The sequence below is a fragment of the Brienomyrus brachyistius genome, chromosome 12 (assembly GCF_023856365.1).
Source record: "Brienomyrus brachyistius isolate T26 chromosome 12, BBRACH_0.4, whole genome shotgun sequence".
NCBI classification, from domain to species: Eukaryota; Metazoa; Chordata; class Actinopteri; order Osteoglossiformes; family Mormyridae; genus Brienomyrus; species Brienomyrus brachyistius.
The window spans coordinates 22,737,355-22,764,281 of NC_064544.1; the positions used below are offsets into that span (position 1 = coordinate 22,737,355).

The 26,927-nt window shown below is 42.9% G+C and overlaps 1 protein-coding gene across 3 annotated transcripts in view; it reads left to right on the forward strand.

Annotated features, from left to right (window-relative positions):
- Positions 1-20,756, forward strand: part of LOC125705280 (limbin-like) — a 50,050-nt gene extending 29,294 nt beyond the window's left edge. For all 3 annotated transcript variants that reach the window (XM_048971753.1, XM_048971751.1, XM_048971752.1), the window contains 10 exons: positions 947-1,123; positions 1,368-1,639; positions 1,731-1,902; positions 3,421-3,564; positions 5,765-5,992; positions 8,188-8,390; positions 9,270-9,357; positions 12,536-12,708; positions 14,647-14,745; positions 17,812-20,756. In XM_048971753.1, coding sequence (XP_048827710.1) covers positions 947-1,123; positions 1,368-1,639; positions 1,731-1,902; positions 3,421-3,564; positions 5,765-5,992; positions 8,188-8,390; positions 9,270-9,357; positions 12,536-12,708; positions 14,647-14,745; positions 17,812-18,205 — 1,950 coding nt within the window. In that variant the 3' untranslated portion in view covers positions 18,206-20,756. The remainder of the gene's footprint in view (positions 1-946; positions 1,124-1,367; positions 1,640-1,730; positions 1,903-3,420; positions 3,565-5,764; positions 5,993-8,187; positions 8,391-9,269; positions 9,358-12,535; positions 12,709-14,646; positions 14,746-17,811) is intronic.
- The last annotated feature ends 6,171 nt before the right edge of the window (positions 20,757-26,927 follow it).

The window sequence follows — 26,927 nt, forward strand, 5'->3', positions numbered from 1 at the left end:
AGTAATATGCTGGATGGTCCTTTGATCCAACCAAACAGATCTTCGGCCTGTTTAAAGTTTGCTGAACTGATCAGTGATCAGCTGCATGTAGCTGTTAAAATGAAACATGATCTGTGAGAAGTGCTCTGGTCTCAATGAGAAACAACTGTGTGAAATAACGACTGAGCAGGGAATGGCAAGATTACGGCACAGAGGGTAGGGATGAGATCAACACAACACACGCAGGATGAACTTGGGAGGGGCTGTTGTGGACAAATGATTTAATTACACAGCTCTCAAGCCAGACATGGTGCAGGGTCCGGTTTATCGAGGGTGAAAAAAAGCAGAACTCGACAAATTATACATAATGCAGGAAATTATGGCCTAGCAAAACTAATAAGTTTGACAAACTCCAGTAATCTGACTCTCTCTGATTGTGGATGTTAACCACGTCCCTCTCCATAAGGCAAACTGCCCCCCCCCAGCCTCTGTACATCTATCCTACATACTTGGTATGGGAAATTTAGTTCCAGCCTCTGCTCCCAGTTAGAAAGACAGCTGCAGAATTTTTATGTTTGATTTTTTTTTTAACAGTATATATTTGCGAACTTCATCTGTTTTGCGCTGTCTTTAAAGAGAAATGACATCCGGTGTTTTCAGTGATGAAGTTGTTCGTAACTAGACAATTTCTCACTTATCTGAAAGAAACTGTCATGATGGACTTCCTGCAGGAAGCTAAGATGAAAATATATCTTCTCTTATGCAAATATCTGAAATTCACATAATTTATTATTTTGTAGCAACTGCTAGTAAACAGCTTCATTTTCTTAGGCAAATACTGTATTCAGTTTTTAATATTTGGATTCATAATGTATGTCTATATTTATACCTGGAGCTTTTATATGAGGGGAATGGTTGTATTGGTCATACTGAGTGTACCATCAGTGTACCATGTCTGCCCCCCCAGCTGCAAGAGCACAAGCGCAAGCAGAAGGAACTGTCAGCTCTGGGACGGGTCTGGGCAGAGGGTACTGACCTGGCCCCTTACCTGCTTCGTTGGCACAGCCTGCTCACCTCGCAGTGCCTGGAACTGGGCGAGCTCATCAACAACCTGGACGAGGAGGCAGCCGCTGACATCCGCAAGGTGTTGCATGGCAGTTGCACGGGGGTCACATGGGGGTCGTGAAGAGAGACGTGAAGGAGACGCGGTTTTGGGAGTCAGTGGGCACATCTGCTCAACATTTACCTCTGAACCTTAGGTATGCAGGTCGTACTGACTTTGAGGCTCCGAAACTTGTCCTGGAAACAGAGCGTGTGCTGTTATTCAAGAGGGGTATGATCAAGTGAGAAACAAAGGAGACAATGGATATGTTCCATGTTGGACCCAGGTGACGATGCGGGCGATCCATAGCTCCATGGTGGAGGTGAAGGCCATCCTGCCTGAGGCAGCCGGCGCGTTGCTGGGCCCGGGGTCGACATGCTTCCTGCCGCAGCGGGAGCCAGTGGGCGCCGCCCTGGCTGAGGCCCAGGAGCGGCTGCATGGTGAGGGCAAGGCAGCACAGCGCCTCCTACAGGCTACCCGTGATGACCTGCAGCACTGCCTGGAGCAGGAGCTGCATGAGCAGCGGGAGCTCCGGCTGCATGCCAGGGGATACTTCCAGTGAGTGCAGCTGCACCCGGCCTGATTAGCTTCCCGAAAAAAGGCAGCCGTACTTTCACACATTCCCGGCCTGTGATGTGTTTTTTCCCAGGACCCTCTGTGCCTCCCAGCTCACTCTGTCCGAGGAGGAGTTGCTCCGATTGAAGCTGGCATTCCAGAATTGCCTGTCCCAGATGGACCACTGCCTGGTGCTGCCTCGAGCCCATTCCCGCTGCCGGCTGCAGGCCCTGCTTTCCCAGTGGAGGCGAGAGCAGCTCCTGGAGGTCGGTGCTCGTTTCAGACATGCTGAACCACCCCTCGACAATCTTTTTTTCCAGACAGGCAAAAGTCAAGATATAGTTTAACAAACACCCCACAATTATTGCCATACTATGTTATAAATGATAGCGTAATCTGTAATCCAGAATATTATAGCTCAGCAGAGAGCTGTGGTCCTTTATTTCCATAATCCCCAACTCCCGCAAACCTGGAGATTCGCGCGTGTGACACCTGCTTTGCTGGCAGGCCTGCTAAGCCACACAGATGGAAGCGTCCTTCTGCAGGCAAGAAATTTTAACAAGAATCACATTCTTGTTTTAATTTCATGATTATGTTTGATTAATTTCAGTTATTGCTTAGAGCTTTACTTTAATCTTTTATACTTGTTAATATATTATTTTTAGATCTGTTACGTGGGGCTTGCCATGTACTCCCCATGTTCAGAAAGGATTTTTGCAGCAGTCCAAAGCTCTTAGTAGATCTGTGACTGTCTCTTGTCCTTGAGCTCACTATGAAATGCATGAATGTTTTGAATTATTTGTTTATTGGCTTTTGTAGGAAGGCTGATCATTGTCTGAATCTGTTATTACATTAGTGAAGCATAGATGCAACACTCGGTAATGGAGGTTGTTTTGTCGAACAACCTTCATTCATTGCTTTGTGTGTTGAAACATAATTCGTCTGACATGTTTAGTATTTGTTTGCCATACGACCAGGTCACCCAGACTGTTAGGCTTTCAACGGTATGAGATTTTCACGATATGATATCCATCTCGGGGAATATCACGTTTTCACAGTATCATGGTATGTAATATTCCACAATTATTGTCATTATCCATTTTAATGACCCTTAAAGGAATGAAAACAAGGGTCATTTTGCTAAAAAAAATGCTTTTTCATTGCTGAAACTTGAAACAGTTTTTAAAAAAGAGTGACTTTACAAAAAGTGTCCCTTTTTTTAAAAAAAAAAATTAAACATCTCCTGTTTGAACAAAAGAAATTAGGAGGGAAAAAGGAACAGGATATTTAGATAATTATCAATAAAACATAATGCTGCCGAACTAAATTTACATTAATTCCATAATACCAAAAGTACTATGTCGCTGGATTGATGAAAAACTAAAAATAGATTGAATGCTTAAAATGACAAGTAAAGAAATCGCTTTTTTTTTCAGAGTCAAACATTTTTTTTTACCTTGAAATGGAAGTATGAACAGATCGGGCAGTGCCAAGAAATGTAATGCATTGTACACATGCTTGAAAATGCAGGCACAGATGTGCAGGGTACAAATCAGGCAGGGGGTACGGATTGGGCAGTGACACAGTGAAAGAGATTTCGCATGGCTGTGCCAGTTGCCAAGTCTTACTATGAGATGGCTGCTCACGTGCAGGTGAAATTCACTATTTGGTTGCAATGGTGTATACCAGTAATAAGCAAATGAACATGGTGTGAACCATCAATTTTCATCCTGGGGTGTACCATGAAACTCTTAACCCAACTGTCCATGTTGTCCCAACATTAGAAAAGGACTCAGCCTTTTGGTCTGCCGGTGGAGGAGAGATGGGAAACGTGTCCATCAGAGCTCCTGGCACTCAGGAAGCAGACCGAGACACAACTTCAGATCTATGAGCAGGAGGAGGAGGAGGAGAGCACGGCCATGAAGAAGGTGAGGAGAAACCACACTGGAAAGGGGAGAGTGAAAAAGAGACAACAGGTGAAGGTCAGGCAGTTGAGTAATAGAGGAACATGATGGGAAATGACAAGGACGTGGAGAAATAGAAGTCCAAGGCTGTTGGCATTCCGCTCCAGGTTTATGACTTTGATGGATTTTATGGATGGAATTATTACGTTTATGCCTCAATCTGAATTATCATGATTATAACATCTTTATTTCCATGGGAAAAAACTGTGTCTTGTACATCTATTGAGCTCTATGGTTCTTTAATTAACTAATCATGCCCAATCTAGTGGGTGTAAATGAAAAGCAAAGCTTCCACCATTAGACAACTTGCAGTTGGACCGTGAGTCTTTAGTAAACAACATGACTAAGCAAGTGGCCAGCAAAAAAACAGCAGATGTGAGAAGCTTCTGAGTATCTAGAATCAGGTCCCTGTGCACATTCAGAGGGCAGATCTCCCATGATTCACATGTAACACAGTTCGCCTGCCAGGGAGAAAAACCATTAGCTAAAAAAAATAGAGCTAATTCGCGATATACTGGTGCGTGAAGTATGCCCAATTTGCTAGGTAATATTGACATGCTCGTGAACCACTGACCTGTGTTATGTACTGTAGAGGGCCTCACATAGGCCTTGGCCTGTGGAGTCGTACTTTGTCTGAGTCACTCGCTGAACTCCAGTTTCATCTTCGTACCTTGTGTCTGCGATCTGGGAGTTGATGCATCAAGGTCATGTCTTTTAATGGTAATGGCTTCCTGTGTGCCTGAACCATTAACCAATCCTGCACAAAGGCGGCCAGCTTGCTTTAAATTTGCACGGCTTATGTCCGAGGTCATTGCGCCCCTGTAGTTATTGTTACACTCCTGCTCAACGGCATCTCTCCGAATCGGATTGCTTCATTATTCCTAGAGATTTTTTATGCCATGTCAAAGTACCAACAAAAGTTATAATGTCATTTCCGATATCACGAGTGGGTGCAAAACACTGAAAGGAGTTAAGGTAGCAGATTCAAATCTGAAAGTTCAGCCTTATTCTCCTTCTGACTGCTCAGTAAAGTTTCCTTGCTCTTTACCATGGTGTAACACTTTGAACTTTGCTGGAAACTGCACAGCTCTTAGTGTCTTATGTGTCTACAATTTAATGGTGTATCTAATAAAGGGCTATTTTTTTATCCATCAAATTTATTTTTCATCTTGACACACTGATGAATCAGCAGATCATCTATGGCACAGTATTTTCCATTAAGAGATTAAATGCACTGGGTGTCCAGCCTCCTGATTGTAATTGCGGAGTAAGAGGTTTCTGGCATGTGAAAAGGTTTATGCAGACTGGAAGCACCCCCCGTTTTTGTCCCATGTCCCAATAACAGATTTTGTCAGGCCAAACGTAGATTGTAGAGAGCGTGGCTTAATGAGCTGTGCAAAATTCAGTGCAGAACTCACACGACAGGTAAAATCTGCTTGTTAAAACAATCACTCGTGAAATAAGTGCTTGTATATAGCACACTTTGTAAAGTAAGACAGCAGAAGGGCCGGTGAGACCGAAAAGCCTGTTTTCTGTGTTCAGCTGCCTGGCTGGTGAATCAGTTGGGGAATCTAGCTGGGATCGATTGCCTCTCTCAGCCATGCCAGCAAGCTGGCAGCTGTGTGCCATCCTGGATCAGTGTGGGCCGTAAACGAGGGGCTGCCCTGCCCTCTGTTGCACATCCCCAGGGCACCCCTTATCCACTGCCTGTTGGCCAGGCCTTTTTCCTGGCCAGGATGCCCTTGAGCGCCTCAGGGACGTTTGATCATGCTCCGGAGACTTCAGGCTGTTCCTCCCTCCCCGAAAAAGAAAAACAAAACAAAAAAATGAAGAAAATTATCAGCCAGGGATTATTTCACATGCAATGCAGGCATGGAAGAGGGTGGGAAACAACTATAAACAGACTGCTAATTATGTTTGTTAGAGCTTAACGCTCCTCCAACCACAAGCACCAGGGAAATCTGTAGCCATACTGAAGCTGGCTTTGGAGATTTCAGGTCCTGATCTGTGACATCACGTCAAAGGGTTATGTTGGACTGAAGTAGATTCCCGAGTGCTGGGCCCCCCAAAGCCTTATGGGTCACAATTCCAAATTAAAGGCGTTCACACTGAGTTGAACTCCCCATACGATTGCAGTTATTGTTCCCCTCTTTCCCACCTCCAGGTGCTGGAGGAGATGCGTCTGGAGCGGGAGGAGGAGTTACAGGTCCAGGAGGAGGACCTGGCAGTGCAGGCAGCTGTCGTCCACTTCCAGCGGGCAGAGAAAAGGACAAGGGCTTTAGAGACATATGGGGCCATTCTCAAGCTGCAGGGCCACCTGGTGGAGGAGATGCGTCCCACTGGGGCCCTGGGAGCACCCGAAGTGGCCCAGAGTATTCGCAACCACCGGCAGGTGAGAAGCTTGCACACACACACGTTGGCTTACCTATTGGCTTTCCTTCCGTTCATTTAGATAGGAAAAACTATAGTCCCAGTCATGACAATCTTAACCCCAACCCAGCCCTAACCTTGGCCATAACTAACTAAACAAAATACAAGATTTTTGTATTTTTTACTTTTTTGAGTGCAGTCACCAGTTTTTATAATATTGAGGTTATCCAATTGGGGATCTGAAAAGTGTCAACCAAAGTAAGGAAGTTAGAATTTACTGCAATTTGGGGACATTTTGGTCCCCAAATGTGATCTATGCAAACCCCCACACACACACTATATGAACAATAGTATTAGGACACCTGGCCATTACACCTACAGGAACTTTCATGACATCTGTAGGCATCAATATGGAGTTGGTCCCCCTTTTGCAGCACGTCTAGGAATGCTATCAACAAAATTTTTAAGTGTGTCTGTGGGAATGTTTGCCCATTCATCCAGAAGAACATTCGTGAGGTCAAGCACTGGTGTTGGACATCAGTCTGGCTCACAATCTCCATTCTAGTTCATCCCAAAGGTATTCAGTGGGGTTGAGGTCAGGGCTCTGTGCGGGCCAGTGAAGTTCTTCCTCACCAAACTCACCCAACCATGTCTTTATAGATCTTGCTTTTGCACTGGGGCACTGTCATGCTGCAACAGAAAAGGAGCTTCCCCAGGCTGTTCCCATAAAGTTGGAAGCATAAAATTGTCCAAAATATTTTGATATGCATACCAAATTTTCGCAGTACCTTTGACCATGAAGTATGTTTCAAGAGCTTTGCTAAATTATGTTGCCACAAAAACAGTAAAACTGTAAATGCTAAGAGTTTATACTTGCATGTCAATAAACAGATATAGATCAACACTTGTGGATATGTGTGGGCAGAAGCTAACCAGTGATTTTGCAGATCTTTGGAAAATTGACCGAACGAAAGGATTATACACTATAGAATGATCGTGCCTGGCATTTGAATACAGATGCCTAATTGTTTTATGTGTTTTTGCACAGAAGCAAGTTCTATAAGTAATTTTCACTGAGCATGTAGCATGTAAATTGATTTTTTATTATTTACGATACACTTGTTGCTGTTCTTAATTTACCTTCAGCCAGAAATTCAGATTGTAGATCAATAAAACACTAGCAAGGAACTTCTCCTTTAACTGAGGTATGTCATAACATTTTGATCTTGTATCCAAGGAAATGAGTAGGGTATCTTTGTGTGTTTGTGAGTTTTCCTGAATGAACTGGGTTTTAATTGAAGACATTGTATGGGTAATACTGTGGTAGAAATTTCAAATAAGTCGATTTGTTTAAGAGTCTGACAAAACTTTATTACCGTAAAGCTTCAGGGGAGCAGACACTCATCAGTATTTCATGCGTCTCGTGATCTGCTCCCCGAACAACAAGTGCATACACCTTTTATAGCCAAAACACGACAGTTTACAGTCAGTTCAGGGAGGGGTCAGATATCTGCAGACACCAGCTACTTCTGCTTATAGAGGTCCAAGGCCGAGTCAACCTATAGAAGCCGGTTGTTCTCATGGTTTCACTACCTCATCTCGACAAGCTGTTTCCAGTTACTTTCTCCATCTTACTTCCCCTATATTCCCTTACTGTATGTCCCTCTCTACTTATCCTTGACATATGACATCAGCACAGAAATTTCTAATATTGGTATCTGTAACAGTTCTAACTTCTTGGATCAGGTTTATACCTTTATCTTGTCCTTTTGCAGATTAAGCTATCAGATGTTACTTCCTCATAAAATGCTTCTAATTTTAAAAGTGAAAAACCCATTTCTTCAGCAAGCTTGTATTATTGCATTACATGTTTTGTGTTATAACCTATCCAAAGTGTAAATTAATCATTATAATCATTGTAATTAAATCAACAGTGTCATTATGAATTTCTTTTGTAATTACTGATTGAAATTAGAATTCTATTTGCATTATCATTGTTTTTTCTACCATAATGCCTTGCTCAGTCTGCTTACCTGTGCAGTTATGCTTTAAATGTAGATATTTAGAAAGTAAATCTTTGCTTATAATTAATGTACAGTTACAAATATCAGTAAAGACTGTATTATTTGGCGCAAACGACCAGTGACTCCCTACAGTGCTCTTGCGCGGAGAGACAGCATCTTCTCTGACCTGCCTTCTGTCACCCTCTGCCTCCAGGGCCTTGAAGAGGCAGACCTCCTGTTGCAGAGGGAGAGGACAGAATGGGAGGCCTTAGCGACAGGCAACCCAGAGTCTGATGACATTCTGGACAAAGCGGGAGAGAACGGCATGTTCCATGTAGAAGAAGACTGCAGGATTTCCGTGGGCCTCCAGGAGGCGCTGCGCATGTGCGAGCAGGTCACCAGAGCACTCACAGAGAGGTGTGTTTGTTTGCCGTGAGCTTTCTGTGCTAATCTGCCTGAAGGTGGCACTACAGAGAATGGGGTTCATAGGATCTTGGAAAGACAGCTGCTGGGATGCTCTGCTGGTTCTTACCCCCTTTGGTCTTTGGCATCACTCTCCCATGTTTGCTTAAATTATCACCGTCCCACCCGAAATGTCACCATCCATTAGGTTTGTACCTTCCTCCTCAACCTATCCTGTCCCTGCCTTTCTGCTTGGCACAGCTCCCACCCAGGCAGAAAGTCAACAGCCGGAGCCTATTATAGAGTCAGGAGAACAACAAAGGCCCTGGTGGCACCAGCAGGGGTGGGGGGGCAGAGGTACAGGCAGGGCAGTAAGTCAGTGGAGACCGAGAAGAACAAGACTCCTCGCTGTTGCACTTGGCGAAGCTGAGTTACAGAGGTTTGTATGGAGATTCTGTACGTCACAGCAAATAAAAAACATGGGCATCCAGTAGGAGAATCAGAAATAAGGTCATTTGAGAGTCTTCCAAGGATGAAATAGATATGATGACTGTTTAAATTTGCAAGGCATGGAGAACAAATTATACAGCTGCAGGATGTACAAGATAGAGATGACATAGCTCTGGAAATAGATGTGTGTTTACCCCTCAGCACATGTGAACGCTTATTTGATTCGGCTAACTCAATTAGATGGCTTGACGCACAACTTTGCCGAAAGCTGATTGGTGGGGTAAGTGGTCCTTAAGAGGTTTCAGGGTGTTCATTAGACAGTGGCATAATGAAATGGAGCGCCTGGGAAGGCCAGCATAAACCTACAGCATTATGATTTTCCCCTCTCTAGAAAATAATACCTGGTGTTTACTTCTCTCTCTCCTCATTCAAACCACCATCCAGGTTGCGTGATGAGAATGAAAGAAGCCAGGTGATCGAAGATCTTAAGGAGCAGTTGGAGCTGAAGGGCATCTACACACACCTGGACCAGGTAAACATCAGTAGGCCCTCCAGAGGCACGCAGAGTTGGGTGGGTAGGGCTTGTGCTTGCAGCCACCTGGGTTGTGGAGCAAAAGTGGCTTTGGCTTCTCCAGACTGGAGGAGTGGGCAGCACAGCTGAGGCCTTTGAGCCATGAACGCCTCCACTTCGCCTTGGTACTGAAGCTGGTTTTTCAAGGAATCCTGAGGAAAGTGGCAGACGGTCCCTTCAGAAAGCTTCGTGAGGTTTCTCTCTGCATGCCGGTGTGCTTGCGTCTGCGGGGGCAAATTCTGATATACAGGCAGTCGGCAGGTTATGAATGCGATCCTAATTCTGTCTTTAAGTCAAAATTGTAGGTAAATCGGAAAAATAATAATACAGTACATAATAATAATAACAATAATAACTAATAGTAATAATAGGGTAATAATAATATGGTACTGTACTGTACCTCGAAACGAACCTCTTAAGCTCCACAATGTTTTTACAAGCATGACAAAGTAGTGTGTGCATTCATTATTTCAAACGATTTTATATTTGCGTATTTAACCTACATTTTTGTATAATAGTACGAGTACGAGTTGTCTATAAGACAGACATTCTTAACCTGGCAGCCGCCCGTATTGCCAGGGTGAGCAAGTAATCTAAACCAGATTTAGTAGGGCAACATACAATGATCAAGTTATCATCTTAAAAATGTCTTGAGTAAAAATTGTCCTTATTAGAAATTAAAAGATATTCTCCAGTGTGTGTGTGTGTGTGTGTGTGTGTGTGTGCGTGTGAACGGGTATACCTATCCTTATGGGGACACAATGTCCCCATAACGTGATAAATATCAGTGTTTTTAGAGGGAAAACTCTATTTTATAAAAATCAGTGACTGCTATGAAAAAACTAAAAATGTAAAAACTCTTGTATTTTGTTTGGTTACTTATGGTTATGGATAGGGCAGGGTGGGGGTTAAGGTTGTCATAGTTAGCGTTAGCATTTTTCCCATAGAAGTGAATGAGCGGTCCCCATAAGGATAGGTATACCCTACGTGTGTGTGTGTCTGTGTCTGTGTCTGTGTGTGTGTGTGTGTGTGTGTCTGTATGTGTGAAGCTGCTTCTTGGTTTAACATGCTGTGGTTCCCTACTTACTCCCTGCTGTATTTTCTGTGTAACTTGGTATGTGTGTGCGGAAGTGAAACGGGCCTAAATCCAGTTAAAGCCCGCCGACAAGGAGTATGTCCGCAGTCAGTCTGTGGCAAGATGCCTTCCAGGGAGCATTCCCAGCCCTATTGGTCAGACAGGATGGATTGCGGGAGCACAGATCGGAATTAATTAGCACATCAACATCCTTGAGTTGTGACAAGAGTGATGCCGAAAATCCCCTGCACACGGCCTGTTTCCTCTGCACTCGTGTTAGGTTCCTTATGTTCGTTCACTTTGTCGATTCTGAATGGATTAATAGTGAGTTTGAGCGGGGAGCCGTTACACACTGGATAGTGTGACTTAGCAGATGACGTAGCATGTATAAGCAGTTATAAAACGGATACTTTTTCCTTCACTTCTGCCTGTGTCGTCCGCGTACGTCTAACCGTAGCCTGTAATTTGATGGGTGTATGGTCACAGGGAGATGGCATCATGCGTATCCGTGGCGTTTCATACAGTCCAGCGGGTCGCCGATTTGGTCAGTTGACATTAATCATTTACAGGAGGTCCTGATCCAACACCATGTTTACCAGCATGGTGGCAATTTATTAAGCGCAGTTCGTATACTCCTGGGTCTGTTACTGAGATGGGAACAAAAAGATTTACTACTTCTACAGAAAGACTTGGTAATTTGATAGATTATTTTCATAACAGAAGTAATTCAATATTGGGTAGCAGTGATATATACATACACACACACATACAAATATGTTTTTTATGTTAATTATACAGTACTTTATTGCGTACTCTTTTTGCGTACTTCTAGAAAGTTCTTTTCAGGTCATAGGCATCAAGGAGTAAATTGTTAACTAGAGGATGAAGTTTAGGACCTGGGTTTTTCAAGTCCTACATGAAATAGTTGTTATGCGACGGTAACGGAAAGATCCAGGGAAAGTTTATGGGAGCATGAGCCATCTGAAAGATTAAGACTGCAGGAGAAAATATAGAGATATTTTCATTAAAAAGTGATGCAGAAAAGAACGTGCTGAGTGGACATAAGTAGTCTGTGAAATCCTAGCAATGGAAACACGAGAGACCATTGCTCCAGACTCTGACCATTTAGTCACATTTTGTGACCATTTTTGGAGCAACTAAATTGTACTATAAACTAAATATCGCCAGTATGACTTGCCATTTATTTGTTTGTTTTTTTTATTTTTAAAACCATCATTGTTGATACCATATTACATGAAGCACCAGGAGGGAGTGAGGATCGGTGTGTAAGGTCGGGTATTGAGAACTGGTTCCAAATTATAAACTATTCAAAATTTTTAAGAACCGGGAATTCAGTAACATGTTTCAATTACGGTCCCACATGTCGATTCGTACGCTCACATCAGCTATGTAAGGGTTAATGCACCACAACTCCGCTTACACTATTTAACTCAAAATTATTTTCAGTTACAAACCAAAAACGCATTTATTTGCAGAAGTGCTATTTAGGCTTTGGCAGTATAAGGATAGCATGTCATGGCATTCCCTTTTGGCTAGACTGTATATTGGGGCATTACAAAATATCAGAATGCCATCGCCTTTTAAAATACAAATACGGTTTACCTGAACGTAATGTCAGGACGCCATCAAGAATTGAACATCACCTTTTACTATTAAATTGGGTATATATGACCCAATACTCCGTTGCTAAGATGGTAAGCCAGTCATTGGATTGGAAATTACCTGCTGTTAAATCCAAAGGCCAGTCTTTACGTACAAGCGTGTAAGCTACATATGTAATAACCATGGTTTAAGTGGGTATTGTGCATTTTAAAATGCACGGCTACAGAGGGGAAGTGTGCTGGCGTTCCTGAAATTTTCAGTAAGGAGCACCAGTGCTGCTAGTGTTAGTTAGTCTGGAGCCCAGAAGACCCTTAAATGCTGCCAACATCCTGCATGCCTCAGGTTAATTCAAGCCACACCAGAGGTCACACCACTTGTGTGTTTGTATTGGCCACCTTCAGGCCTCAGTCCAGTCCCTGACGATACTTTTCACCCCTGCAGGAGCTGGACTTCATGGCAGGCCTACTGAAGCGGACCCAGGTGTCAGCTGGCACCCTCCTAGAGACCCTGGGGCTTCTACTGCCTACCTCCCCAGAGGCCGATCTGCTCTCCCTGGTGGACGTGCTGTATCCCAGGCAGTCCCTGTCCTTAGCAGCAGCTGAGCGGGACAGAGGGTAAGATAGCATATCCACTGCTCCCCTGATTCACTCCAGCCACACACCAGGATCTTCTCACCGATCCATCCATCCATCCATTCATCCATTCATCTCCTAACTGTCAGGGGTGTTTGTTCCTAGGAGCAAAGGGCACAGGACAGAGGCAGACCCTCAATGGGATGCTAGTCCATCCGAGGGCACATACACAAAGAGTAGAATGTGGAATATATGAATGTAGGTTTTAAATGTCATTCTGCCTTCTGTAAGCCTGCTTTGGCTTCATCTCTATCTCAAAAACAGGGGGAACTAATCTGATATTTTACCTTTAAGGGCATTATGTGTCCTGCGGTCTTTCATCCAGTAACACAGTTTAAACAAAAATAAAAATTCCCTGAGACCCATCTGTGCCGTCATTCTTATTCGGCTTACACATGTGATCCAAGACGTTCCCGGGTCACCGCTGCCCGTGCGTCACGTTTTCCTTTGGAAAAAGGAAAAAGATGATTGATGGTGAACAGCTTCCGTTCACTGCCGCCCCACGCAGATGGCATTTTGTTTAAACCTCCGCTCTGGCTTCTGCACAATCCCAGCAGACGGGCATCATCCCAGCTGCGTTTGCAGCCCTGTCTGGCACAGACATGTCCACCGAGGTGGGTGAACAGTCTGACAGCGTGCACCCCATTACATAGACCTCAAAACCATAAAGTAATGCTTTACAGCCCCAATTCGGGATCCCCCCCCCACACCCCCTCTTTGTGTACCTCCAGCTGCCCCTTTGCCGTTAATTAAGTCTGACCCAGTGGTCAAATGAAGATTGGACTTAAGAACTTCTGATTTATGTCATACGTCAAAACAGCACAGTAATACTTGGGATATGGAAGGGAACTAAATAATATATTTGACAGTCGCTGGAAAAGTTCCTGCTACCTTTTTTTAGGTTTTATGTGGGCTTGGGAGCTGGAGAGCTCATCCCAGCCTCGGCGTCTCGTTTCGGCTCAGGTCTCCTGCTGTTACCCACCCCACATGTTCTGCAGCCATTGGCTACGCATCTGTTTTCATCCCCCATCTGAGTTTAAACCTGCTGTTATGGCCTCAGGCTTTTGGGGGGGGTTTGGCGTTGTGTTGGTTTTATTTCGTACAGCAAGTAGAGGAGAGTCAATACATACCAATATTTTGACCTGGATACTAAATCGATTATGTAAAATAGTCCCTTTTAAAAATGATAAACAAACAATTCTATTTATAAATTAAAGCAACAGTAATAATCTATGACACAACTTGAACATTATTAGTGAAATGCACATTGATTAATTAAACTATTCAACGCATTGATTTTGATATTAAAATGGCCTCATCTGTTACATACGTCATGGATAATACAGTCATGTTACATTTATATTTGTGTTTGTTCTGACATTTCGCCCAGCCTCCTTTTTGTTTCTGCGGGAACTCGCATGTAGGCTAAACATGTTTTTAAACAGAAACATGATACCTAATATCCAGTGAATAGCACAACTGTCACATCTTACAGTACACTGGTTGTCATGCACTACTGATGAACTTTAAGCTCGTTATTAATGCATTCTGGGGCTGCGGATTCACCCTCTTCTTTCAGTTTAGAACCAGAGTAATACAATGTCTCACTGCTGCCGCCCTGCTTATTAGCTAGAGATGGGTAGTGGGCAACACATACGATCCATCCATCATTACCCAGCGTTCATGAGTGTCCATATTGTATGATGACGATGGCTTTTCCCTCAAATCTCTAGGCTTCATTTCAAGTTGAACTATACAGCTTTCTCTGCTGATGAAAAAAAAATCAAGATTATCTTCTGTGATGAACTGAACACTCTGATACTGCTGCTCATGAATATTCATAAGGTTTCTGAGACTTTAGCACACCCCCCCCCCCCCCCAGCTCATTTTCTGTTACTATCCATTTCCTGTTTATAACAGGTGGGCTGACGGAACAAGAGCAGCTCTCTTGAGTAGACTGAGGGACGACATCATCCGTCGGAATATTCTAACACCTCCACAGGGCAAAGAGAGAGAGAGGTATACTGGCTACCTCGTTCCATGCAATCATTGCATATAATATCAATCACCACGTATCGCCTTTGGAATGCTTTTCCCGCACTTCCTTCCCTGAGGTCATAAAGAAACCTAATATGCATTTGGGTCCTGGAAATGCAGCTGGATGAGTCATGTCGTGCAACACTGAGGGACAAAAGGTTTTAAGGGGTTGTTTCTGAAACACGTTTAACTGAGGTATTAAATTAAGGAAAAGTATTTCACCATATATAATACAAACACACACACACACGCACATGTAGGGTATACCTATCCTTATAGGGACCGCTCATTCAATTCTATGGGAAAAATGCTAACGCTAACTATGACAACCTTAACCCCCACCCAGCACTAACCATAACCATAAGTAACCAAGCAAAATGCAAGAGTTCTTGCATTTTTAATTTTTTCATAGCAGTCACCGATTTTTATAAAATAGAGTTTTCCCTTATGGGGACCAGGAAACCGGTCCCCATAAGGGAAAAAAAACTAACATTTATAACGTTATGGGGACATTGTGTCCCCATAAGGATGGGTATACCCACTCATACACACACACACTGGCTGGTTTGGGCCCAAACTCTAATTTTTTTTTTTTTAATAAATGACACACTGCTTTTTCTTTTATTTTAAGTTTTATTAAGTTCAATCGTTAGCTGTGCCTGTCTAGCTGTTGCAGTCACAAAACTAAATATTTGTCAAAAGTTCACACACTGATCTGGGACAAGGCAGACAAGTCCTTTAATTTATTAAGACATAGTCAATAGAGCCTAAGAGCAAACTTTGAGTAGGTATACTGCACAGACATGAATCGCATATATTTGCACTTGAAAGAACCTACTTGATTCGATTGTCCAAGTTGCAGCATTGTGTAATAAAATAGTCCAGAATAAAACATTCATAATACCTGAGAAATATGGCTATAATGTGTTATGACATTTTATAAATATCTATAGCTGTGTCTATAATACTTTATGTATGTTGTAATGAATTATAATAACAGTTATTAGGCTTTATAAATATGGGCTGCAGCATTAGCAAAATGTTTATTTTAGAATTTATTATAAGCCTATAAATAAAGGGATAGAGAAACACTCCAAGTTCTACTAGAAATAACAACAAAACACAGCATCCTTTATTAGGAAGACAATTACTTGATATTTTCACAATATTTATTCACAAAACTTTGTATATCTTTGTTTGATGTCAACTCCATCAAAACAGTTGAAATAAAATGCACCCATTGTGCAATTGTAACACTTCCTACATGTAAACATAATGATGTGCTACAGCATTAGTTTGTTGTTTGAGGGTAAAATGCTGACTAAAAGTTTCATTTTCATTTCAATTCACTTTATCAATCATAGTGTATAGGCGGAAAAACAATAGCGATAAACATTTAGTATTAGACTCTAAAACCATCTGTGTTTTATTTAATTAGTTTAAAATAGTTTATTCAGTGGATCAAATTAAACAATACTTTTGTATTTCAATTCCTTTCAGATGTTATAAAGAAATAAATATGTATAAATATGTAAAACCATGCATTGCTGTCTATCGGATAATTTCAGCAAGTTATCAAATGGATGCAAAATCAAAGATATTCATTTCCACCTGGCACTAACCATGTATTCCTTCATAATACTAAGCCGTAGAAAGCTCCCCAATGATACATCTGCATTCCCACATCATAGAGCCTTTAATCTCAACATTTATAAGATTATATTGTAGTGCCTGCAAATTTTTATATTAGATGAGACTAAAAAATGTCAATAGACGTGAGCAGTTTTTCCTCATAAGATGGATGATATCAAGACTGTGTCAACATTTAAACATCAAATTATATCATATCTGAGTAGCATAGAATGTCATGACAACAAGACCATAAAGCATATGTGACTAACTCATATACATACAATGTATTAAGCCTAAAATCAAAGGAGTTGAAAAACACTCAAAAATGGATATGGTTCAAAGGGTAGCACACTACAAAACGTCCTGCTTCAAAGATGAAATGAATATTAATTTGAAATGAATAATATTTGAAAAAATATTACTGTCAGAGTTTGCGGGTGTAGACGGGCAGGTAGGCGGGTAGGAGGCAGGGAAGGACGAAGCAGGCAGGCGGAATACGGGGAAAACTGGGGATTTATTAAGGGGAAGATGGTTACGGGCAGAACGGGAGATCACGGACATCAACTAACATCATCTAATATCAATGACGGACAAAAGGCAGGGCAAGACGTGGACTGATATAGGACAAAGACAGGGCAAAACGACAGGATACAGCTGGGCATGGTTAGGGAAGCACACGTGGATAATCAGGGGGCGTGGCACACACGAGGATCGTACGAGCCGGGCGTGACAATTACATTTGTACAGAAGCATTTGTATTGAAATTTTAAGAAAAAACATCCATGATTCAAATTGTATACTGTGACACAAATTTTAGGCCATATTGACTACTCAAAGATGGTGCCTATGCTCCACATTTTATAGTGTGTAGTGTTATGTTGTCTGCTTCTGATATTTATTTGCCCTGCCTTGATCTTGGTCTTGTCTTGGTCTTGCCCTGCCTTGGTCTTGGTCTTGCCATGGTCTCGCCCTGCCTTGGTCTTGGCCTTGTTTCTGTCTCAATATATTCTGGTTTTGGTAATGACTTGGTCTTGGTTTGACTACATCACTTTTACAAGCTATAAAATACTGAGAACCTGTCAGTTACATTTGTTTTAAATATGTCTAAAATTTTCTTGTAATAAGAGTTTCACAAAGCAGTGTATCATTTATTGAAAATAACAGGATGGGCCCAAACTTCTTGCCTGTAGTGTGTGTGTTTGTGTATATAATATATATTCATACACACACACACAGAGCCTGCGTGTGTGTGTACCTATTGTAAAAAAAAATGACTGCGTGTGTGCTGTACATGATCCCGTACAAAGACTAGCAAGCTTAGGCTCTGTCATCCCTGATGATCTGTAATTTGTTGTGGTTTGTTTGCTTATGCTTTTTCCTGTTATACAGTTATCTGCATTTGTGTTGAATGTTTAGGATCCTGAAGAAGAGACAAAGCCTTCTGGAGAAGCTCTTCTCTCCTCCACGAGCTGAGAGTTCCGGAAGCACTCATCAAATTTTGGTTGAGGAGAAACCCCTAGAGGTGTCAGGCAGACCATCAGTGTCGCATCCCAACCCAACCTCTATATCGGAGCGTGAGATTGCGGATGCGAGACAGGCTTCTGGCCAGGATATGGAAGTGGATGTCAGTGTGAGCACACAAGCCACCCAGAGCTGGGACCCCTCTGACACAGAGGGAAAGGTGTTTGTCTTCAAGCTGCAGCCTGAGGTGACTGATTTGGCAGGCACAGCACCAAAGAAAGAACGAAGGAAAAAGAGAAACTACCTCAACTTCAAGAAGGGGGCTGTAGCTCCACAGGAAGAAGAGTGACGTAGCTGACCAGGCCGGATTGGTTCTAGAGTCGCTGAACACCACTGGCCAGACCATCCTGTTTAAAAGCCTCTGCTCTGTACTTAGCAATCAGTATTATTCACATCTGCATGTCTGCATGTCTCCATTTCGAATGTTAATCTCATGTAATGTTCCACTTTTTTACGTATATTTTTATTATTCTTAATTTTTATTATTTTTTGTTTTCATTATTAATATAATTTTTTACATGTATTATACATGTACCTTTTACACATATTTATGCATAAGTCTGTTGTCCTTAGTTAGTTGTCTTAAGCTAGTTGTCTTTCAGGAATTATAGTTGTAATATTGTGCTTTAATAATATTAGTTTTTACTGTTTATATTAGTACAGGTAAAATTTTATTTGGATAGTCCCCCTTCAGAGCGTATACAGAGTATTTGTAACATCTCAACAACTTATTAGTTGCGATTCAGCAATTCATATAACATTGGTTGAGTGAGTAGTCAAAATGAATTAAATTATTCTAAGAATATACTGGGTACTGTATGTTTCTGAATTGTTACATATACTCTGTATACTGTGTATTCTGTTGAACATCTACAGACACAGCAAAACAGCTGAATTTTTCAATCTCATCTAAGTTTTTCAGATGTTACAAATACTCAGTCTGCCTACAAAGGGTTAACAATCTAAATAAAGTGTTACCCCATTAAATAATAAACAGTTTTATAGTAGTAATACTAATCTATTTGTTGCATGTCTAACTTTCCTAGATATTTCTAGAATTTCTTTGGGTATTTATTCGCAATGTCTGAATTTATTTAAGTGAACTATACTTGGCGTGCAGTTTATCACCTATGCCTGCTTGTTAATGCGCACAGTCCGCTCTTCTCTACACTTTGGAGTAATGTGGTTGTAACTGACTATGTTGAATATATCCAACTGAATTTGTATTCTAGGCCTGGGTTCCCCTATTGGAGGGTCAGAATCCAATAGTCTAGATTTCCCTGCTGAAACACACCTACTAAAGCTGGTGATTGGCTAATTAAGACGTGAGTGCAGCAGCGAGATCTGCAGACTGTGTTGGATGCTGGAACCCAGTTCAAGTGAGTTAATCATTCTTTGGGGCATCCAGGGCGTGTCTCCATGGAACTAGGTGTGTACAACTATACAGTTCTTCCCAAATACACAAAAATGTACGTCTGTCCTCCCCAAAAGATCTTATATTATCCTCCCAATAAATATCTGTATTACAGTACTATTTAAATCCTTTGAAGTCTGCCTATCAGACTCATCAGTATGACTCTTGTCAAGATTCCAGTTCTGCAGTAATTTATACAAATCTGAAGAAGCCCTTAACTAGTTCATCCTAATATTAGCAGTTCACAACATAAATGTTCAGCATTAGACTATAAAGCCAAGTGAACTGATTTTATATATTGTTTTCCTGGTGTACAATCACACATACTAATCAGTAAATTCAACCGGATGGTCATTGCATCTTATTTGTGATGTCAAATCAAGAACAGTTTTAGTTGGTTGAGGCAGCAGGAAATGAAGTAGGAAAAATAATACTCTTTACTGCCTCCCTGAAATAGAATAATGACATAGTGATATCTGAGTCTGATAGAATGACATTTGGGTTGGAAATAAAGCTGTCTGCTTGGATTGATAAGGAAGTCCTTTATGCATAGATCCCATTGTCCCCCATTGACAGCAGAATATTCAAGTGTGAGAATATTTTTCCATGTTTCTTCTGTCGCTGTGCCATGTTTAGTGGCTGTGGAGCTTTTCCCATCACCACTGGCACGTGGCTTCCAGTCCTGATGCAGGCCACAGTAAGGAATGTGCTGTTGGTCGAGCACACGCCGGGCTCGCAGAAAGGAGCCCCACATGGACAATTGAACTCGCAGAGGTGAGCTATTCACTTGTTCCTGGTGGGAGCTCCCAACTACTAAAAGGAGAGCAAGATTTTTTTTTATATGTGCAAGCCGCTCCCTGCTAGGCCTTTGTATCTCTTCACGTTGGGATTCTTTCCTCATTATTCTTGTAGGTTGTCATTTTTTGATATGACAGGACATTTGCAGCCCCAGCTATAAACGGAGTGTCTAATTGCCTATTGCACAATGCAGCCACGGCCACACACTGTGGTTACATTAGAGACCCCAAGAGACTTGCAAATTTCACACAGAGAGCAGAGAATGGGATTCAAACCATGAATACTGGACATGTGCAGCGGCCGGTACAGCCACTGCACCAAAAACCCTTTTCTTTTTGTTTTATTACGCTGAATTTTCTTAAGAAAATTCTTTAACAAAAAATTGCCTAAAACAAATGATTCTATTGCTAATATTCTGGATTGAAGTTTTTCCACAATATCCCTTCATCATGTATCAAAAATAAGGGAGACTCTCAGAACAACAGCATTATATTCCCCAGACAGCCCTGTCACTTGCTCCACCCATCTAATCCATACTCATCCCAGACTCTCCAACCTGTACAATTTATAAAAGTACTGGTTACATCAACTGTAAATGTAAAAGCCAATAAATATGTTTTTACCTAAATGCGTCCTTCTTGTTACATGTGAACCTAAAAATACAATTTCAACAATTATATAACAAATATGTAATTAGAATCTTTAATTCTAACAAACGTTACTGAACAGAAACAATATAAGCACGTCCAGGTATTTTAGGCTGAGGATCAGTGCCTTTGGTCAATGATTAAATACCAAAATGATTTATTGACGTAATTTACTGACTTGCATACCATCTAAAATGCAGTCAAACCGTGCAGCCCTGTTTAACCTGTCAAAACAAGATGGTAGGCAAGTTTGCTTTTAATAGCTTATTTTGTAAATAAATCAGGTTTTACCCATAATGCAGCTGAATGCCAGAAGGTCGATAAAGCTAAATTAATATTTCAGTGGCGGATATATACATTTACATTTCTATGCCTTTTTAGCAGCTGGCAAACAACTGCCACAAACCCCGGAGGGGACACAAACAGTCTATTTGTTTGTTTTTTTATGTGTTTGTTATTGTTATTTTTTCTCCCTCTGATCAGGGATGCAGGGTCTCAGCCACACGCTTAGCCCAGTTAGCCATGCAGGGGGCCAGTAGGAACAGAGAAGGGTGCTAAACCTAAAGAAAGAGAGAAAAGGACAGTATGTCCAGCACCACCATGGCCAAATGGAGAAATGACAGATAAGGTAGGGAATGAGCCTAACATACAGGTTGATTATCTAGTAAACATTTAAATTGAAGTATGCTAAGATGTCCACAAAAGAAATTTTACGATAATTAACACATTTTGTTTGCACAAAGCCATGCTGTCTTATATCGATGTTTAGCCTGAAGTACAAAACCTTGCTTTACACGATAATAGTCTCTTTTTACCAACGAATTTCAATTGATGGCTGTTCTTGTTCCATCCATCCATCCATCATCTTCCGCTTAATCCGGGATAGGGTCACGGGGGCAGCAGTCTCAGCAGGGAGGTCCAGACTTCCCTCTCCCCGGCCACTTCATCCAGCTCCTCTGGGGGGATCCCGAGGCGTTCCCAGGCCAACCGGGAGACATAGTCTCTCCAGCGTGTCCTGGGTCTTCCCCGGGGTCTCCTCCCAGTGGGACATGCCCGGAACACCTCCCCAGGGAGGCGTACCGGAGGCATCCTAATCAGATGCCCGAGCCACCTCATCTGGCTCCTCTTGATGCGGAGAAGCAGCAGCTCTACTCTGAGTCCCTCCCGAATGACTGAACTCCTCACCCTATCTCTAAGGGAGAGTCCAGCCACCCTGCGGAGGAAACTCATTTTGGCCGCTTGCACCCGCGATCTCGTTCTTTCGGTCACTACCCATAGCTCATGACCATAGGTGAGGGTAGGAACGTAGATCGACTGGTAAATCAAGAGCTTTGCCTTTTGGCTCAGCTCTTTCTTCACCATGACAGACCGATGCAGCGCCCGCATGACTGCTGACGCCGCACCGATCCGCCTGTCGACCTCCCGTTCCATCTTTCCCCACTCGTGAACAAGATCCCGAGATACTTAAACTCCTCCACTTGGGGGAGGACTGATTCTCATCCCAGTCGCTTCACACTCGGCTGCGAACTGCTCCAGTGAGAGCTGAAGGTCACGGTCCGATGAGGCCAACAGAACCACATCATCTGCAAAAAGCAGAGACCTAATCCTGAGGTCACCGAACCGGATACCCTCAACGCCCTGGCTGCGCCTAGAAATTCTGTCCAATAAAGCTATGAACAGAATTGATGACAAAGGGCAGCCCTGACGGAGTCCAACCCTCACCGGAAACAAGTCCGACTTATTGCTGCCCATGCGGACCAGACTCTGGCACCGGTCATACAGGGACCGAACCACCCTTAAAAGGAAGCCCAGCACCTCATACTCCCGGAGCACTCCCCACAGGACTCCCCGAGGGACACGGTCAAATGCCCTCTCCAAGTCCACAAAACACATGTAGACTGGTTGGGCAAACTCCCATGAACCCTCCAAAACCCTGCTGAGAGTATAGAGTTGGTCCACTGTTCCACGGCCAGGGCGAAAACCACACTGCTCCTCCTGAATCCGAGGTTCGACAATCTGGCGGACCCTCTTCTCCAGGCCCCCGAATAGACCTTACCAGGGATGCTGAGGAGTGTGATCCCCCTATAGTTGGAGCACACCCTCCAGTCCCCTTTCTTAAAGAGGGGGACCACCACCCCGGGCTGCCAGTCCAGAGGCACTGCCCCCGATGTCCACGCGATGCCGCAGATGCGTGTCAGCCAGGACAGCCCCACAGCATCCAGAGCCTTGAGGAACTCCGGGCGAATCTCATCCACCCCCGGGGCCCGGCCACCGAGGAGCTTTTTGACCACCTCAGTGACCTCCGCCCCAGAAATAGGCGAGTCCACCCCTGCTTCCATATCGGAAGGCGTGTCGGTGGGATTGAGGAGGTCTTCGAAGTATTCCTTCCACCGACCCAAAACGTCCCGAGTTGAGGTCAGCAGCGCACCATCCCCACCATAAATAGTGTTGATGCTGCACCGCTTTCCCGCCCGGAGCCGCCGGATGGTGGACCAGAATCTCCTCGAAGCCGTCCGGAAGTTTTTCTCCATGGCCTCGCCAAACTCCTCCCACACCCGAGTTTTTGCCTCAGCAACCGCCAAAGCCGCATCCCGCTTGGCCTGCCGGTACCTGTCAGCTGCGTCTGGAGTCCCACAGGCAAAAAAGGCCCGATAGGACTCCTTCTTCAGCTTGATGGCGTCCCTTACCACCGCTGTCCACCAGCGGGTTCGGGGATTGCCGCCGCGACAGGCACTGACCACCTTACGGCCGCAGCTCCGGTCAGCCGCCTCCACAATGGAGGCACGGAACATGGCCCATTCGGACTCAATGTCCCCCGCCTCCCCCGGGATATGGGAGAAGTTCTGCCGGAGGTAGGAGTTGAAACTCTCCCTGACAGGGGATTCTGCCAGATGTTCCCAGCAGACCCTCACTATACGCTTGGGCCTGCCAGGCCTGGCCGGCTTCCTCCCCCACCAGCGGAGCTAACCCACCACCAGGTAGTGATCGGTTGATAGCTCCGCCCCTCTCTTCACCTGAGTGTCCAAGACATGCGGCCGCAAGTCCGACGACACGACTACAAAGTCGATCATCGAACTGCGGCCTAGGGTGTCCTGGTGCCAATTGCACATATGGACACCCTTATGCTTGAACATGGTGTTCATTATGGACAATCCGTGACAAGCACAGAAGTCCAATAACAAAACACCACTCGGGTTCAGATCGGGGGAGCCGTTCCTCCCAATCACGCCCCTCCAGGTTTCACTGTCATTGCCCACGTGAGCATTGAAGTCCCCCAGCTGAACAAGAGAGTCCCCAGGAGGAGCGCTCTCCAACACCCCTTCCAAGGACTCCAAAAAGGGTGGGTATTATGAACTGCCGTTTGGCGCATAAGCGCAAACAACAGTCAGAACCCGTCCCCCCACCCGAAGGCAAAGGGAGGCTACCCTCTTGTCCACTGCGGTAAACCCCAATGTACAGGCACCCAGCCTGGGGGCAATAAGTATGCCCACGCCCGCTCGGCGCCTCTCCCCGTGGGCAACTCCAGAGTGGAAATGGGTCCAACCCCCCTCAAGGAGACTGGTTCCAGAGCCCAAGCCATGCGTCGAGGCTAGTCCGACTATATCTAGCCGGAACTAGAACAAGCTGTTCTTGTTAGCTAGCTAAAATCCATCTTTAGCATTCAAGGGTTTAGGTTGTTTATTAAATACATTTTTGTGGCTGTGTAAACATGGAGTAATGGATGCTGAACAGAATGACAGATTTGAAAAGGACTTTTGACAGTTGTGAGGTAGAACATATTTAAATATTTATGTCAACTGGTGATGCACTAGCATTATTAAGAAACCAGGTGCAGTGAATCCAGCTTATTATTGTTTTGACACAGTGTCATCATAAATTGAAGGAAATATTTCTTTTAAGATACTATTTAATAGTAAACATTCATAAGCTTATGAAACTTAATACTTGATTTAAGTTTTGGACAATTAAATGTTAATAAATAAAATAATAATATTAAAGTAATTTAAACAGTGATAAGCAATAGCAACGCAATGTTTAGGATCAGAAAATACAAATCTAGGCGAAGATTTTGTTTCAACCAATTGGTTGAACATTAAGAGTCACATTCAAAGACTATTCAACTGGTTGGTTGAAACAAAATTTTGGTCTGTATTTTTACTCTCTGAACCTGAACTTTCCACCTCTGGTAAACAACATGAATTTAAAGTAAAACTCCTATAAGACATTTACACCAGCGGCTGTAGGACCAGAGCAACAAAATCTCCAAGGACCCCTTCCACTTCAATAACTCTGGTTTGCCTGTTGAATTTAGGCAAACGGTTCAGCAACCTCATGAACAGAACTGTAAGGTCAAGGCTTCTAAACCAGGACCAGTCTCAGTGCCCTTAGGTCTTCCACAGGACAGTCACTGTAACACTGACATCACTCTCTGCACAGGTGTACGAGTGCCCATAATCCTATGAGTACTGCTTACATTCCAGTAACCAGGGTTACATTTCACTACATGTTGTACGTGTACAACTGTGTACATGACGAATAAACCTCTTGAATCTTGAATCCATAAATAGGAAGATTTGGGTTTATCAATTGATTCACCTATAGTTAGATATACTTGGTTGTTAATGCAAACTGCCTGCTCTACCAACAATAAATTAGGTAGCTGAGACTGAATATGTACAGTAAAACAAAATTATCTAACCATTTTCTATACTCCCTTGTCCTAAGATGGGTATCAGGAGGGTGGAGCCTATATGGGCACAAGGTAGGGAATAACCCAGGATGGGGCACCCACCCATTACAGTCCCAGCTATAATAATAATATAATATACATATTATATACTAATATAATAGTGTCACGCACACAGCAGAGTTGCCAGCTCAATCTACAGTATTACACGCTTTCTGACTCTCTCACACACACACAAGAAATCATATGGCAAATCTATATTATTCCATTATAAGCCTAAAATTAGCTAAATCATAAAACCGAATATATAAAACAACAAATATAATGCAATAAATATTTTTAATGTTTTGGCCAGGGTGTTTAATAAATGAATAGTGCACTGAGTGATATGTAAGAAAATCTCTGTCCTCCAATCAGCCAGGTTGAATAGGAGACACCCCAGGAGAGAAAAATAATAACTTCCATGCCATTGCTGAGTTCCCAGGACCTGCTTGGCCTGGAAGCAAAGTTCTGGTGTCATGAATCACATCACCAGGGTCTAATCAGCTTAGTCTGTTCCATGTTCTTCTGGCAGGCAATCCAAGGCTTGCATGGAAAAGTCCCTCCAGTGTATTGCTCAAATCGTGATTAAATTAAAGGAAAATATGTTTCTAATAAATGAAGAATACTCCACTGCTGAAAGATTAGAAACAGAGAAAATTGACAGGAAAGAACTTATATGTAGACAGTTGGTATTCTTAGCACTTTGCTGGTTTAAAGTGAAGTATGACACGGTATCAGACACCCACTTTTGGATGGATTATGAAAAGAGAACTGTTTCTGTTCTGTTTGCAAACTTCCATCCGGTGCTAATATGTTAAATCCCACTTTGTGTTAAACACAAATATACCACAGAGTGGAACAGTATCTCCAGGTTTTTGGGAAACCTCAGCCAACGTCGCAAGCCTCATATTTGGGGTGGTGATTGGCACTAGTATCTATATGGGAGACCCAACTGCAGGAAAGCATTCTAAAAACATGGGTCTTTAGTCCAGTCTAGAGCTGGAAAACATTTGAAATTTTTGCAATAAATATTATATATGTAAGTGCACTCATTGCACTATTCATTTATTAAACACTCTCGCCAAAACATTAAAAATATTTATTGCATTATATTTGTTGTATTATATATTTAGCTTTTGAATATAAATATAAAATGAAAAATGAGTTGAAAATGTAGTAACAATAGTCAAAGCCAAATAGAATGTTATTATCTACCAACAAAGTCCGTCAGATAAGTGGGGGTGCCAACAGACACATAGCAGTACTGACAAATGACTTGCTTTTGCTCAATATCATCTCTGTGGAGCCCAAAATATTTCCATGCAGCAGAAGATGAATGTCTTTTGATGTCGAGTATTTCTTAACTTTTCTTATTCTCACTCATTTTTGTTAAATTTCTCACAACTGTGCCATAATGTTTTGA